The sequence below is a fragment of the Nannobrachium achirus genome (assembly GCF_963921795.1).
Source record: "Nannobrachium achirus genome assembly, chromosome: 14".
Classification (NCBI taxonomy): Eukaryota; Metazoa; Chordata; class Actinopteri; order Myctophiformes; family Myctophidae; genus Nannobrachium; species Nannobrachium achirus.
The window spans coordinates 28,219,056-28,234,055 of NC_137821.1; the positions used below are offsets into that span (position 1 = coordinate 28,219,056).

General features: G+C 42.1%; 1 protein-coding gene across 1 annotated transcript in view; it reads right to left on the reverse strand.

Annotated features, from left to right (window-relative positions):
• mpdz (multiple PDZ domain crumbs cell polarity complex component) overlaps positions 1-15,000 on the reverse strand; it is a 120,015-nt gene that overhangs the window by 23,789 nt on the left and 81,226 nt on the right. The window contains exons 31-38 of the mRNA XM_080741315.1: positions 13,598-13,794; positions 12,883-12,974; positions 12,027-12,105; positions 8,523-8,603; positions 7,104-7,199; positions 3,237-3,311; positions 2,288-2,465; positions 1,107-1,252 (exon numbers count right to left, since the gene is read on the reverse strand). Of these exons, the coding sequence (XP_080597441.1) occupies positions 1,107-1,252; positions 2,288-2,465; positions 3,237-3,311; positions 7,104-7,199; positions 8,523-8,603; positions 12,027-12,105; positions 12,883-12,974; positions 13,598-13,794 (944 nt within the window). The remainder of the gene's footprint in view (positions 1-1,106; positions 1,253-2,287; positions 2,466-3,236; positions 3,312-7,103; positions 7,200-8,522; positions 8,604-12,026; positions 12,106-12,882; positions 12,975-13,597; positions 13,795-15,000) is intronic.

Sequence of the window (15,000 nt, forward strand, 5' to 3'; positions counted from 1 at the left end):
TGATTCAGGCCCTCATTGCGCGCTATGGAGAGAGATCTCTCTCTATAGCGCTGCTGCTACTCAAAGATTTGCCATTTCAGATCATGACAAGTGACAAGCCAGTGGGCCAATTACATGAGTTATATTTCGTTGTTGTCGGGTGGAAACCTTATACGTCCAAAACCGCTTGTTTTGTATTTATCATTTTAAAAATTATTTAAACTAGTGAAAACAGCCGATCTACAAGCACACAACGCCTCGCACCGCGAGGCATTGTGTGCTTGTAGATCTGCTGTTTTCACTAGTGCGACGGCCTTGTATGATGAAGCAGGGCTTTGCTTTGCGAAAAAATTAACAAATTTGAAAATTGGAGATACAAGGTTTCTGCCCGACAGTGACGATTTACTTTGTTGGCCGCCCAGCCCCCAAAATGGAACGAAGGCATTTTATTTTACATTTTTTCCTAATGGCCGGCCTGGACCGGCCAGGAATAAAACCGGACGTTCGGGAGTTGTCCCGCTTTTCCCAATGGCCAGCGCGTCCCTGTTGCAAACGATCGCGCCAAGCGTGTCCATCTATCCACGTATCAACTTTTCAAATAAACGCTGGATCAGATGGGGGGGATACTACTGTACACATCAATCATTATCCTTACAAATAGGGGTGCAATACAATAATCTATTAATAATCTATCCCTATTTTAAGTCATTAAAAGGTTAAAGGTTTCAAAACATTGCGTGTAGATCGGTTATTTTCACTACTTTACACAAATTTAGTTGTGTGACAAAATTGAATAAAATAACGCTTAATGTGGTTAATTAATTTCTTTGGCGTCTAAAGATAGGCATGTCCTCATTATGACCACGGGTATGCTCTAACAGTGTGAAAAACCTATTTTTCCATTTCATTAGGCCTTCAAATCCAATATCGCTGTTAGCTGAAAGATAATGTGATGACCTTTCGGCCTTCAATCAATAACTCATTCAATAAAACTAGGCCATTACTGGACACCCAGCCCGCTCATTTCTTTCGGTGATGTAAACACAGTGACAGCGCTCAGATCAAAGCAGGCCTTTGATGCAGCGATACGGCCCCCGTTAGCAGCTCGTAGGCTTTTGTGGTCTTACCAGCAGGGTGTCGCAGCCCCCCACGATGCTCAGGCCCAGGCCCGTCCGGCCCTTGGAGATGTCAATGGTGGTCTCACACCCGGGGATGATGGGACAGGTCACGGGGTCGGAGACCAGGGTGGCGGGGGTGGACGAGCGGCTCGGAGCTGCGAAGGAGACAGGGGAACGAGACGCGCCCGTCAAACCACTGTAAAGACTCTATTCACTGCCTGCGAGCCGGAGGAAATGAAAGCCAGCGGCTGTCAAGTCGGCTGGCTTTATATTTTCCAGGGCTTCGTCGGTTTACTGAAGTAACTTCCCGGAACCATAAGTCAATAACAAGATAGTGCTGCAGTGCAGATAACTCGGGAATACTGTACATGTGTGCACAAACGTGATGTTTGATCAGAGTCTTAAGCAAACTCTGCAAGCTTGTGCAGCTAACCTAGGATGACCATATTTAAAAAATATATATCAAACATATAATTTTCCGAATGTCTGAGTGAGTGTCTGTCTGAAACAGCGTTTCTCCTCAGTGGCTGGAGCAATTGATCTGAAATCGCATCACCATTAACACACCTGACATAACTGTGATGTGGGGGGGGGAACACAGTATCTCTGTAGACATTAAACCAAACGGGTATTTCTTACATTGATGCTCCTACATATTATCATGCAAGCACCAGTTAAAGTTACTTTCCATCCCTCATATACTGTGTGCACAGTGCACATCCCATAACCCACACACTGCACATCATTTCGGAGCTCATATCTTTGAACGGGTAAGGGCTAGTAAATATATATATTTTAACCAATTAAACCCAATTTCAGAAATTGTGAAAGTAGCCGACCTATACTGTACCAGCTAGATCTGCTATTGTCACTACTTTTGACATTTTATTTGATATTTATTTTCATAAAACTTTCACCAGGATGTGAGTTATTTTAGCACTTAAGCAAACCTAGTGACTGCACCTTTCAACAGAATATGATAACCATATGTAAGCACTCAAAACAAGTGTTATTATTTTACTCGTGTTTGGTAGTGAATGTTGTTTGTGTTTTACAGATATTTGTCGGGACACCCAGCTTGGAATCGTGACAAACGTGGGCCAAACTGGGCGGTCTGGCCACCGTGTAGCTAAGCACCAGTAGCTAAGCACTATTGAAACATGTGTATGACTGTCCGATGGCTCACTCACTCCTGATGGGCTCTGGCTCCAGCTGGCCCGGGACAGACGTGGTGATGCTGGGCAGGGGGTTGGCCAGGGCTGCGTCCGAGCCTGCCCTGGACTGGCTGGACAACTGGCAGGACAGGGAGGGGTCATCTGTGGCGAAGGTTAGCTTCACTGGACCTTTAACCCTCAGTAGAGAATTGACCTAAAAAAGAAAAAAAGGACAAAGTATAGCAACTAGGGCTGGGATGCGATTAAACATTTTAATCTAATTAATTACAGGCTCTGTGATTAATTAATCGCAATTAATCGCATTTCAATCGCACATCGATATTTGACCTGAGAAGCTTTTTTTTTTTTTTTAATAAAACACATTTTGAAGTGAGTTTTTTAAATCTAAATTTCGCATCCACTTCCACTGGGCCAAGCAAAGCTCTCTGATCGGCTACTTCTCCCTTTGCATTTGTTCTCTTCTTGGTTGGTGCATCGCTATGATCGGTATGCCCGAAACTGAAGGTTCTGTGGTGCAAAAACTAAGTGCGATTAAAATGCGTGATTTAAAATGCCTTTTTAATCACGTTAATTTTCTGTAATTAATTAATCGCAATGAATCAGTTAAAGTCCCAACCTTAATAGTAACATATACTAAGTTATGAATGGGATTTATTATTTATGTATTTATTTTAATAGTGAAAGCGTAGATTTACAAGCTCTCTCACAATATGCATCGCATGAGTTATGAGCTTGTACATAGGCTACTTTCACTATTTTTGCACAAATAGTACTGTACTATAAACTGTATATTTCTGTACATTTAGCTTTTCAATATTTTTGTGTAGTTGTTTTAGTTGGACTATTGTTTTATTGTCCAGTTGTTTGGCGTGTTTTTAACTCATGGTCCTTTAAAAACTGTCAATGAAATATTAAATCGATCAAAAAGTCAGTTGCAGGTGGTTGTGTCCACTCCAGTACCTACCTTCTCCACAGAGTAGCCCAGCACTGACTCATCATTTACAGCAAGGACCCTGTCTCCTGGTCTCATGCAGCCCTCCTGCACACAGAGACACACGTAGCATTGTTTACAATGTCAGCCAACCTCATCTGAGGTGTCAGAGAACCAGCTTAACTCATTTAGACCGTGAGCCACTGGGGTTGGTCGGTACCATCTGAGGGCAATAATTCTCATAGTGATTTTTGTCAAGGTATACATGTCTAGAGTTAGAAAATATGTGATAGCATTGCACCAGTGGTAGCTGTATAGGTGCTATCATGCAATTTACTTATATAACACTAGGCGAAAATTAGATGGGTCAATATATTAAAACATACTTCTTAACACTTCCAGAAAAATTACAGAAGGTTTTTCCAATTGGTTCTGGTACATCTAGGCATGCTGAAAAACATACTGAAAATCATCTGGGGGAGTATATGGCAAGATGGCTATATAATACTAATACTAATACTTCTCAACCTATAAAGGTGCTTTTGGTATCTAACCCTAGGTTTTAGGGCTCAAGAAATGTGCCCGAATCAGTGAAATTACCTGGAATTAATTATGTATTGCCAAATCCAAGATGGCGTTCATCACAAGGTTATGTTCCATTGTACTAAATTAGGTAAAAACAACAAATTAGCCTATTTTGATTGAAAATGACCAACATTGTCACATAGAATCAGGTCAATCTTAGTTGCTTCAGGTCAAGGTCTATCTCATTCCTTCTCATCCAAGCAGGCAGCAGATCTGACTGGTTGACATGGGAATGACATGTACAGTATTCACCTCACCATTGACATGTAGTTATTTGTGGTAATCTACAGTGTAGCAAGTATGCTGGAAACATGGTGACTTTCAACAATGTACAGTAATTGTGCAAAACTGATGCAAGGATCAAATACATGTGGTTGCAGCATATGAGGGGCTGACAGGCAACTTCAGATATAGGTCCTGAATGAAAGATGGCCTTTTGTAGCTTATCCGCAGGACTCTTAAAGTGGTTTCTGTCAACTGGGCCAAAGATATTTGAACAGATAGAGCAGTACCTGGACTGCACATCATCTCCGTCCTACTGGCTGACAGTGGGTAGACAACTTAATTTTCCATACACTTCACATCTACCATTGGTGACAAGGTGAGCTTCTCTCTCATGGAGCACTTGATGAAGTACTACTTCCTTGCTGGCCATGTAGACTACAGTATGCTAGAGATCTAACCCAGTACCTGCTGAAGATACATGTGCATTGTGCTCCATGCCAGCATAGAGGGTAAGCCAGACCTGGTCTGCCAGCACTATGATGGATTCTGCAACATTGTCTCTGATGACGAGTTGGGGAGCAGAAGAGCAGAAGATCAGAAAAGTCTGCTGAGCTTGTGTGTGAATGGATACCTTCCCCCAAAATGTGCAGAAACAGGGGAAGTTGAAGCACTAGTGTGTCTTGGTTGTAAAAGATTGGGGTGTATCATCACCCACTGAAAGATCACACCATCATCTCAACAATACCATCAATTGTACCCACTCTGTTGTTAATGCTGTGAATAGTAATGTTCTTTACCCAAATGAGATGTCATCCTGATGAGCAATAACAATTAGCAAAGGCTGGTGAGCAAGTTGTACGGGTACACCTTAAGTGTCAACGATGGATACTGCTGTCATCTCTGGAAAGGGTGTGATACACATGCTCAGGGATGAAACTGTCCTGTTGGTGTATTGGGTGTATCAGGTGGACCTACAGTACAGTGTAAAGTACAGATGGAGTATTGGGATGGAACAGACCTGTGCAACCTCATATTTGTATGCAAAGGAACGTTCAAGGCTACCCTGATGTGCTGGGTGAAGTAGGTGCCACAAGTTAACAACAGCCAGTTGCCATGTTGCACCATGTGTTGAGGGCTCATATACAAGTGAAGTTGTGGAAAGTGGCAGACCGCCATGCTCACTGATGTCAACTTTGGATGGGAGATAACATTTTTGCTAATGATGACCTGGTGTGATGTGGTCCATTATAGTGGTCCAGTATCACTTTAGGGCACAGAGAAAGAAGTGTATCACTGTTGTTGTTGTTGAGCTACTGTAATTTCTCTGGTGAAGATCATGGCTGATGCGATGTTTAAGATACAGATGAGGAGTGATGTCGATATGGAGGATACTTTTGAGGATGAGGTAGACCAGGGTAAGATAATTGTGTGTGTGTCAATCAGGAGGGGAAGGTCCAGGAGGATGTGGGTGGACTTTCTAATCTCCATTATGAGTTGGAATATATGCAGATATTGGCCCGGTCATTTTCTGATTTCTCATAATTGCTGCCTATGGGCCGAAGTCCAGACTGATAACGTGTGAGTGAATCCATGTTATCTGTCTGGCTAATGTCAGGCTAGGTCCCCATATGAATACAAATCATCAACAAAAACATCATAGGAAAAAAAATCTAGGTTGAACAGATAGAGGCGTTAAATGGATGGATTAAAAGGTGATATTCATGTATGTAATGGTAAACAGAATGTTATCGTATGCATTAGTTACACACCTACACTATATTTAGTTTATTGAATTTCATCAAACATTGCCTTGGATGGTTTTAAATCTTTGGGAAACTTTTGTGTTACATCTTTCTAAAAAATGCAAAGTAACTCTCATGTACTAGTAGTCATTATGTTGTCACTGCTGTAACATTTCTGGAGATGGAAACAACTTTTTAGAAAAATATATAGTCTAAGCTGTATCTCAACCATTTTTGAAAGAGAGAGAATCAATATTAAGAGAGAACCATCAGTTTGAAGTTGAATTCTTCATTCGGATTTTGAAAACTGTGTTTTGGCACATGGTTATAAATGGAGTGATAACACACAGAAAGCTACCACAGATGCAAGGCTATCACATATTTCCTAGTACTAGGGATGTATACCTTCCCAAAAATCACTAAGAGAATCATTGCAACCAGAAGGTACAGATGACCCCAAATTTGGGGCCCTTGCTCACAGAGTATTGTCATAATTATATAGTCACTATGTTGTCACTGCCTGTAATAAAGAACAATTCTAGATATGCAAATTTTTACAACTTTACTGAACTATATATAGTCTGAGCTTTATCCAAACCATTTTTCAAAGAGATTGGATCAATAATAAGAGAGAACCATCAGTTTGAAGTACACTGTTCCATTCGGATTTTGAAAACTGTTTTTTAGCATGTTGTTATAAAAGGAGTGATAACACACAGACAGCTACCACCACTGCAATGCTATCACATGTTTCTAAGTACTAGGGATATATACCTTCCCAAAAATCACTATGAGAATTATTGCCCTCAGATGGTACCGATGACCCCATATCTGGGGTCCTGGCCCACGGTCTAATTCACTGCTTTTTCAAAATGGCCCCCAAGTTCATGCCTAATACATTTTAGGCATTTTTTAAAATGTTTTTGAAAAAGAACATTTGAAAAAAAAAAAAAAAAAAAAAAAAATATATATATATATATATATATATATATATATATATATATATATATATATATATATATATATATATATTTTTTTTTTTTTTTTTTTTTACGGGAAAACTCAGGAAACTCGGGCCGTGGCAGTCTGGGGGTACTGAAATAACACGGGAAACTCGTGCCTTGGCTAGTCCACATTTGTATTATATTATTTGTATTGTCGCTGTTGGGCAGATCTCCATATTTTCTTTTTATGGGTTTCTTTCCGTATGCCCTGCTTCATCATAGAATAGTGTCGCACAAAAGTAGTGAAAACAGCTGATCTGAAGCTTTTGCACGAGGTTTTCTTATGAGGTTTGCACCCAAAAGTGACGATGTATTCTTTTAACTTTGCCATGCATTTTGCATACCTTTTCTGTGTGTCCTTTCATTTCACTTATGCTTTGAATCTCAAGCCCGTCCTTGGTGTCCCCGTAGACAAAGGTGATGCCCAGTCCACCATCCTCCTTTTTAGTGGAGAAAAAAAGAAAAGAAAAAAAGGAAAAAAGGAAAAACACGCTGAAATCACTCCATATTATCAGCATGTTTCATTTGATCTTGGCATTCAAGTACAGTAAAAGCCAGCAGTTCATTGTTACCAGGCCAATTAGCCCCACAAATATGCCTCGCCTCACACAATAGATCTTTGAAGGATACACGGAAATGATGGACAACCAGGGAAGCTCATTAGCATCAGCTCTACAAGACATCCATTACAGTGTTGACACGTGTATGTGTGTGCGTGTGTGTGTGTGTGTGTGTGTGTGTGTGTGTGTGTGTGTGTGTGCGTGTGTGTGTGTGTGTGTGTGTGTGTGTGTGTGTGTGTGTGTGTGTGTGTGTGTGTGTGTGTGTGTGTGTGTGTGTGTGTGTGTGTGTGTGTGTGTGATTACGTAAATATCCTTGGATAGCGCAGATGTTACCTTCACACCCATCGTTCCCTGTTCTATTCTAAACCATATGGACAGAACTAGGCTTGGGACTTGACTCCTTCGGTTGCCCATGCTGGGATCCCCACCCACTTACTGCTTACAGCAGTGAATCCCAACATGTGGGTCGTGATTACATTCTAAGTGGGCCCTCAAATAATTAGCAAAACACTTTAGAGATACTGTGTGCCACTTTGCGTGATTTTAAGCCAAAATCTGTAGGAGCAGTGTCCAAAAATGTGTTTTGCAAAAATCGGCCTGAGGGTGGGCGATAAAGGAGGGCCATGTGAGAAATGAGGTGGTGGCCGAGATAAGAGTAGGGCAAAAGTGTAACGTGACGGACAGACGGTGGGGGGTGATTCTAAGTGTGCCCTCAAATAATTGGAAAAACACTGTGATTTTATGAATAATATAACATTAAAATACAAAAGAATTGTGTAAAATGTGTTTCAGACGAAAGATGGGTGGGCTGCGAACACTTTCGAGATTTTCAAGTTTGGGCTCCGATGCTGTGCTACAGAACACCGGGGAGGTTCGGATCACCTCCGTTACATTGGTGCCGTGACCCAGATCCGGGCTTCCCCATAGGAGGAGGTCAAAGGGGGTTGAGTGTGGCGGAGAGAGTCGCAGCCCCAGCCTGAAGCCTCAAAAGTCTAGTATCTGCCCTCGTTCCATAGGGATATCCCTTTGGAGTGATGGTTAAGATATTGGACTTTCACGTGGGAGACCCGGGTTCGAAACCGGGTGGGGAGGTTTGGATCACCTCCGTTACATGTGGATCTCCATTATGGTGTAGTTTACCATAGAGCTCAGGCTTCATTGCCATGATGGATGGCTGTGTGTGTGCGTCAGTGAGTAACACACCTTAGGTTGTATGATGTGATGCCTGTACGTCACCGAGTCACGGTCAGCCGAAAGTGTCCCGTTGGAATGGCAGGATTCCACCTGGTAGAAAATAGACAACTAATAAATAAAATAAAATAAAATAAAAACGTGACAATGTCTCCATTATAAGTGAATAAACAAAAGATTTATAGATCAAATCATCATGACATCACAACAACTAAAACAGCATGGCATAGAGCAGTATTTATTCATTAACCTTGTTTCTAAAAGGACACTAGAAATATATTATTTTGTTCTATCCAGTGGTTGACAAACTAGACATAGCTAATGTTCTGGACACTTTATGTTATATTGTGTGAAATATAGAAGGAGTATGTTTAGTTTATTGGAAGGAGTATGTATTGCGCTTGAGTGAGTGAGTGAGTGAGTGAGTGAGTGAGTGAGTAAGTGGTGACAGTGCTGGCAGATTGAGTTTCACGCAGGCATGAGGAGACATACATAACTCTTCATAACCACTTTGGAGCCCCATGCATGAGCCAACTTCCCGCATGCATATCTTTGGATGTTTTGAGACGAGATTAAGTTATTTAGTTGGCATCAGAGCTAGCGGGAAGATGTGTGTTTTAAGATCTTTAATCTTCAAAGAGCTAACAACGGCCAAGATTTTAATTAGAGTCTGACAAATGAAAAACTCACAAATGATGTTTAGTGAAACTACTGAAATGAGGCTGTGTGTTTTTGTGTTGGCCACACCAGCAGCCACACATTGAGTCAATAAAACATGGTGGTGGTAACTCTTAATTCCTTTCTGGCTTATTTTGCTTAGTTTAGGTCTCTTTTTAGCACAACACTCAATCCTACTGTCCTTCTACCCTGTGTTCAGTTTTCCTGTCCTACTATAAAATACAATTAGAATGATAAAATTAGGAAACCTCTGCCTGTCTGATAACCCTCGTCATTTCACGTCATCCATCCCAAACGGACCGTTGGCATATGGAGGGAGTGAGAGAGTCTTCAAGTTTTCGTGTTTACTAGCATTTCTGTGAACTCTCAGTGGATGGAGACATGGGAGTGACTCATGGGAGCAATGACTGCCTGGGTTAATTGATTGGCAGGTGTTTGTCTAATTGTTACTGCTCTTCCAGTAGCTGTACCCAGAGTCTTCTAATCAGAGAGTCATGCCACTGCGGGGTCAGAAACAGCGCTGGTCACGTGGTTCATTGTCACTTTACACCTCATAGACTTCAATGCATTTTGTAAACTTCCGGTTCGCCGTTTGTCACTATACGCCAATAGATGTGTGCATAGAAGACCTGGCCCCATGAAGTGAACGGGAGTGACGCAACTCTCCGTAGGTAGAAGGCTCTGGCTGTACCTGGGCTGCAGGGCTTTTTGCACACAAACACTACAAAGAATGCCAGCAGAAAGAGAGAGTTGTCTCAATAGTAAAAAGTTATAAATTGCTTTAATTTAAACGCATACCAAGCAAGGCTAGGTGGCCTAAACAGACATGGTGCAACAATAATATTGTCCTAGCCAGAACATTTTTAACCCTTTTAGTGCCTATCCCGAACTAGTTCGGGATATTCGGGATCAAAAACAATTTTTTATTGCTTGGAGCAACGTGGGTGGTCCCGGCTCGCCCAGCGCTCACCAACGAGAGACGCTAGATGCTCCGACGATTTATTCCATTGAAAATGGTTTAAAATAAAGTTTAGACCCCCCCCCAATGTTCACCAAATGTTCATTGTAGGCGGCGAGACGTATTCCAGGGTGCCTATCCCGAACATGTCCGGGATATTTAATAAAATGAATTATTTTATCGGAGGCCTCAACGAAGCCCCGGTCTAGACGTCCATCCTTGGCCGGGACTTAGACTCGGCCATCCACGGGCCGTATTCGCGCTAACGGCCAAATCGCGCCGCCCACTCCAATAATAAATCACATCTTTAGACAGGATTTTCTCCGGATTGTGTCCCCAGACCCAATGAGAAAGTTTTTTGCGACTGAAATAGCTTTAGATCGGGCTTCTAAATGGGTTAGCATTTTGGCTACGTGTCAGCTAGCTTCCTCCTCTGGACACCCATAGGATTGACCGGAGTGAAAACACAGGCCAGTTGGGAGAGGGTCGACGAAAGCTATAAAGAAGGTCAATGGAGAAATTTCTGGCACTCTAGCACCCCTTGTGGCCGGATGGCACTGTATGAGTTAACATTGAATGTTAAAATACTGACTCATTGACCACACACATTATGTGTGTGTGGTCAATGTGTGCATGCAGTCAATCAAACACATAAGATTTAACAACCCACAGCGGCTTCATACTGTATATCGACTAGTAATAAAAGCAGACAAATATCTGGACACAGATTTTGGTTTTAAATACCATACTGTTTGATTGGCAGTCCTTGACAGGAAGGCTGGCTGAACGGATAGCTATTTAAAGGGGAATAGTTCAATATTGAACTATGTCATTAATATACCTTAGAGGAGTTGTGTGAAAAAAAAAAAAAAAAGTTCCCCCTCTTCTGTGTTGCCTAGAACTGGAGGATTGATTTTGGGGTTTGTATTGTAAAGTACAATGTGTGATGTCATCAAGTTGTGATTTGCAATACAAACCCCAAAATCAATCCTCCAGTTCTAGGCAACACAGAAGAGGGGGAACCTTTTTGTTTATTTCCACACAACTCCTTTAAGGTATATTAATGACATAGTTCAATATTGAAAATGTGTAATGTAAGCATTAAGCTGATTCAGAATTCTTGGAGTCGCCAGTTTCTGGGGGTTGCTGTTGGTCGTGTCTGGCTGACTAACAAAAGAGGGTCCAACTGCATCACATCTGCATAAATTGTGTTAATGCTTAAATTAGAGTTATTAGACAATGCATCAGGGGAGGTGCGAGGGTTTATTGGTTAGATTTTTGTTATGTCTTCAACAACTGTGGCCAAAACGGCCATGATATTCTTTTATTGTAGGCTATTATTATTTCCATTAGTTAATATTGGTTTGTGGTGTACTCCCTGCCATGTTTTGTAGTTGTTGTAGATTGTTTAATTGTTGATGTTTACATCGTTAATGTCTAAATCAGCTCGGTCCCTGACAATGTCTGTATCATTAGTGTCATTCTGTCCACAATGACTCTTCAATGATGCTTGTACCATCATCAATCAATGCACTACAATCATCAATCAATACACTTACCACCATCAATAATACATTACCATCGTAGAACAATACACTACAATCATCAATCAATATATACTACAATCATCAGTCAATACACTACCATCATCAATCAATATACTACCATCATCAATCAATATACTACCTTCATCAATCAATATACTACAATCATCAGTGTGCGTGCGTGCATGTGCAGCCGCGCACGTGTGTGTGTGTGTGTGTGTGTGTGTGTGTGTGTGTGTGTGTGTGTGTGTGTGTGTGTGTGTGTGTGTGTGTGTGTGCGCGCGTGCCTGCCTGCGTGTGCACGTGCATGTGCACATGCCAGGGGCACACATGTACCTCGGTGTGGGGCTCCGATGCATCCTCCTCATGCTCTCTCACTGGTCCCACAGCCATCTGGTTCAGGGCTGCTGTGTTCCTGTTCCAGAGAGTCATTAGTCAAACACAGCTCAACAGCACCACCACCACCACACACACAGTTAGCTCCCACTTCAGCACTGTTTACTTATGTGTATGACATTATACATCCCATTTGTGTAGGATGTATAATGTGTGTGCCCTTTGTTCATCATTGCTTTCTTCCTATGACTGAACAATTCAGTACTTCTCCTACTCTGTAACTTCTCAGCCGTGCTGCCTCTGGGGCCTGAATTACAATAAAGGTAGATTCCATTCTAGGAGCCTATAACCTTATGTTTGCAAACGCTTGCCCTTTAGAGTTTAGACAGCAAACAGAAACTGTGTCTTGTAGATAGAGCAGTGTTTCTTAAAGTGGGATCCAGGGACTCTCAGTCTGCCTTTAGAAGAGTTTCAAATATAACCCTTAACGGGTCCTTTTGGTTCCATTTGTACACTCTCAGAGTTACAGGCCTTTGAGAGTCCAATTTGAACCCCCTTCAAGGAACCTTTGACAACCACTGGTTTGACTCCAACTCAGTGTTTCAGTCAAGTGCACAACTACAGTATGTGCTCTGTTCTGGACCGCTCGTCTTTCTTTTGACACAATAGCTCCCTCTACTGGACTTGGTGCTACCTTACAATGGACCTGAACATGCCTTCCTTTTGTCATCTTTCATTTCAAGCACTCGCTAATGTAAGTACGATTTACAACAATTTTATGGTGCTACAGGTCTTTAGAGGTTGCCACGAATATAATATTTAGTCCATTAGATGTTGGCATGGTCGGTTCCTGTACCTGACAAAGATGATTTTCACTTTGGATGGGGAACTCTTGATGATAGACGATGCGTTCTGGTGACTGTGGCCATAGAGAATTTGTCCGTTGATCTGAAATACAAACAAATTGCAAATTATGCCCCGATGACCACGAACTAATGATACGTTGTCTGAGCAGGTGTTGTGCTGCTAACCTCTGTTAATAAAAAAACCTACTCATGAATGAACCACTTAAACCCCAGCATCCATACTGTGAGAAAAGCTTTGGCTGAAGCGCGAAGCATGGTGAGCTTGTCGATCTGCTATTTTCAGGAAAGTCTTTGCCCACAATAACAGAAAGCAGAAAGTCAAGGGTCTTCAATGTTTTCAGGCCAAGGACCCCTTAGTTGAGAGAGGGATGAAGCAGGGACCCCCACAACCTTTTCATAGATTCCATATAATGTCATTGTTTGACAGCACGATCATCAGTGTATTTTGGCTTCATGTCCATTTGTGTTTTTAGATATTTAACCGCTTGAACATTCAATACTTAATAAACTTGACCTTTCACTCTATACTTAGTCTGCTCTTTTCCCCGTCTACACCAAACCTCTTTGCCGAAAATGGCAGATCTACAAGCTCACAACGCCTCGCGCTGTGAGGCGTTGTGAGCTTGTAGACCCCCTTTAGTAACACTCCTCTCAACCATAATGGGGTTTAAGTGATTAAACACCGGAACACAGAACAGTGTCTACCTCCAACAGTTCATCCCCGACGACCATCCGTCCGTCCCTGCCGGCCGCGCCGTTTGGGTCAATTCCCACCACGAAGACGCTCATGCGAGAGCGGTCCCTGTTCCCTGCCAGGCTGAGGCCCAGCCCAGTCTTCCCCTTCTCCAGCTCCATCATGTGGAGAACCCCTGGGAGGCAGCCGTAGCGCTGGCTGATGTTCTCTGGAACACAGACAGAGAGAGAGAGAGATGGTATTTATTTACTGCAAGGGGCCATCAAACATTTTCATGTTGAAGACCCCAAGTTGATATTGTCGCCGTCGGGCAGAACAGAACTCTTATCTCCATATTTTAACTTTTTCTGTTTTAATAATTCTTTGTAAATAATTTACAAAAAAATATTATTATTATTTTATTTAATTATCAACACCCAACTTGATCATAGTACCGCGTCACACAAAAGTAGCATTGTCGGGTGGAAACCTTGTCCAAAACCGTTTATAATATTATGCATCATAAAAACAATGATTTAAAATAGTGAAACTAGCTGATCTACATAACGATCTACAGAACGCTTGTGGTGCGAGGCGTTCTGTGCTTGTAGACCTAGAACCCACAATAAAAACACAACAAGTCGCATTGATACCATAATTAGAAGGAAATGCAATGCTGGAAACCTGCAATATACGGCTATTTTCTTTCCAAAAATGTTTATTTGGAATTTGGAAGATTTGGAAAATGGTATGAAGTATACTTTATTTGAACCTTCCAAAATTACCCTTCAACTTATTGTTTATGCCATAATATGCAGGTTTTATAGCAATTGTTAACAAACATTAACTTTATGCCTGTTAATATTAATAGAACATTAACATACAGTATAATCACTGCTCATGGGTGGCTTGGCTCAGGGTAGAGGACAGAACAGCAACTTGCAGTGGGCCTGGTTTTCAAGATAGTCAAGGAAGGGACCAGTGCCCAGCTCTGTCAAACTAATTCAAAAGAGGGAGAAACGCCCAAGGGCGCACCACCAGAGGGAGCTCCACTGATCTCGTTCCCCTCAGATTCGGCCCCATTGCACATAATGGATGAGCCACTGCCTCACTGCCGCAGAACCCCCATCTGAAAATAAGTTGTGCCAGGGACCAACCAACCCTGTGTTAAAATGTTTCAAAGATATTCCAAAATTACGATATTTAATTTTTTTGATAGTAGCAGATCTTCAAGCTCACAATGCACTGCATCGCGGTGCGCTGTGAGCTTTTCAAATAGCCGTCGCAACCCTCGCGAAATCTGACAACACTGCCAGCAAATGCAGCAATGCACGCAAAGGCACATACTGGCACCAAAGTCCGGGACCGGATCACAGACAACCAAAGGCAGGTTGTGAGACAATGGTTACTGCGCATGACCGATGGAGGCGAACAG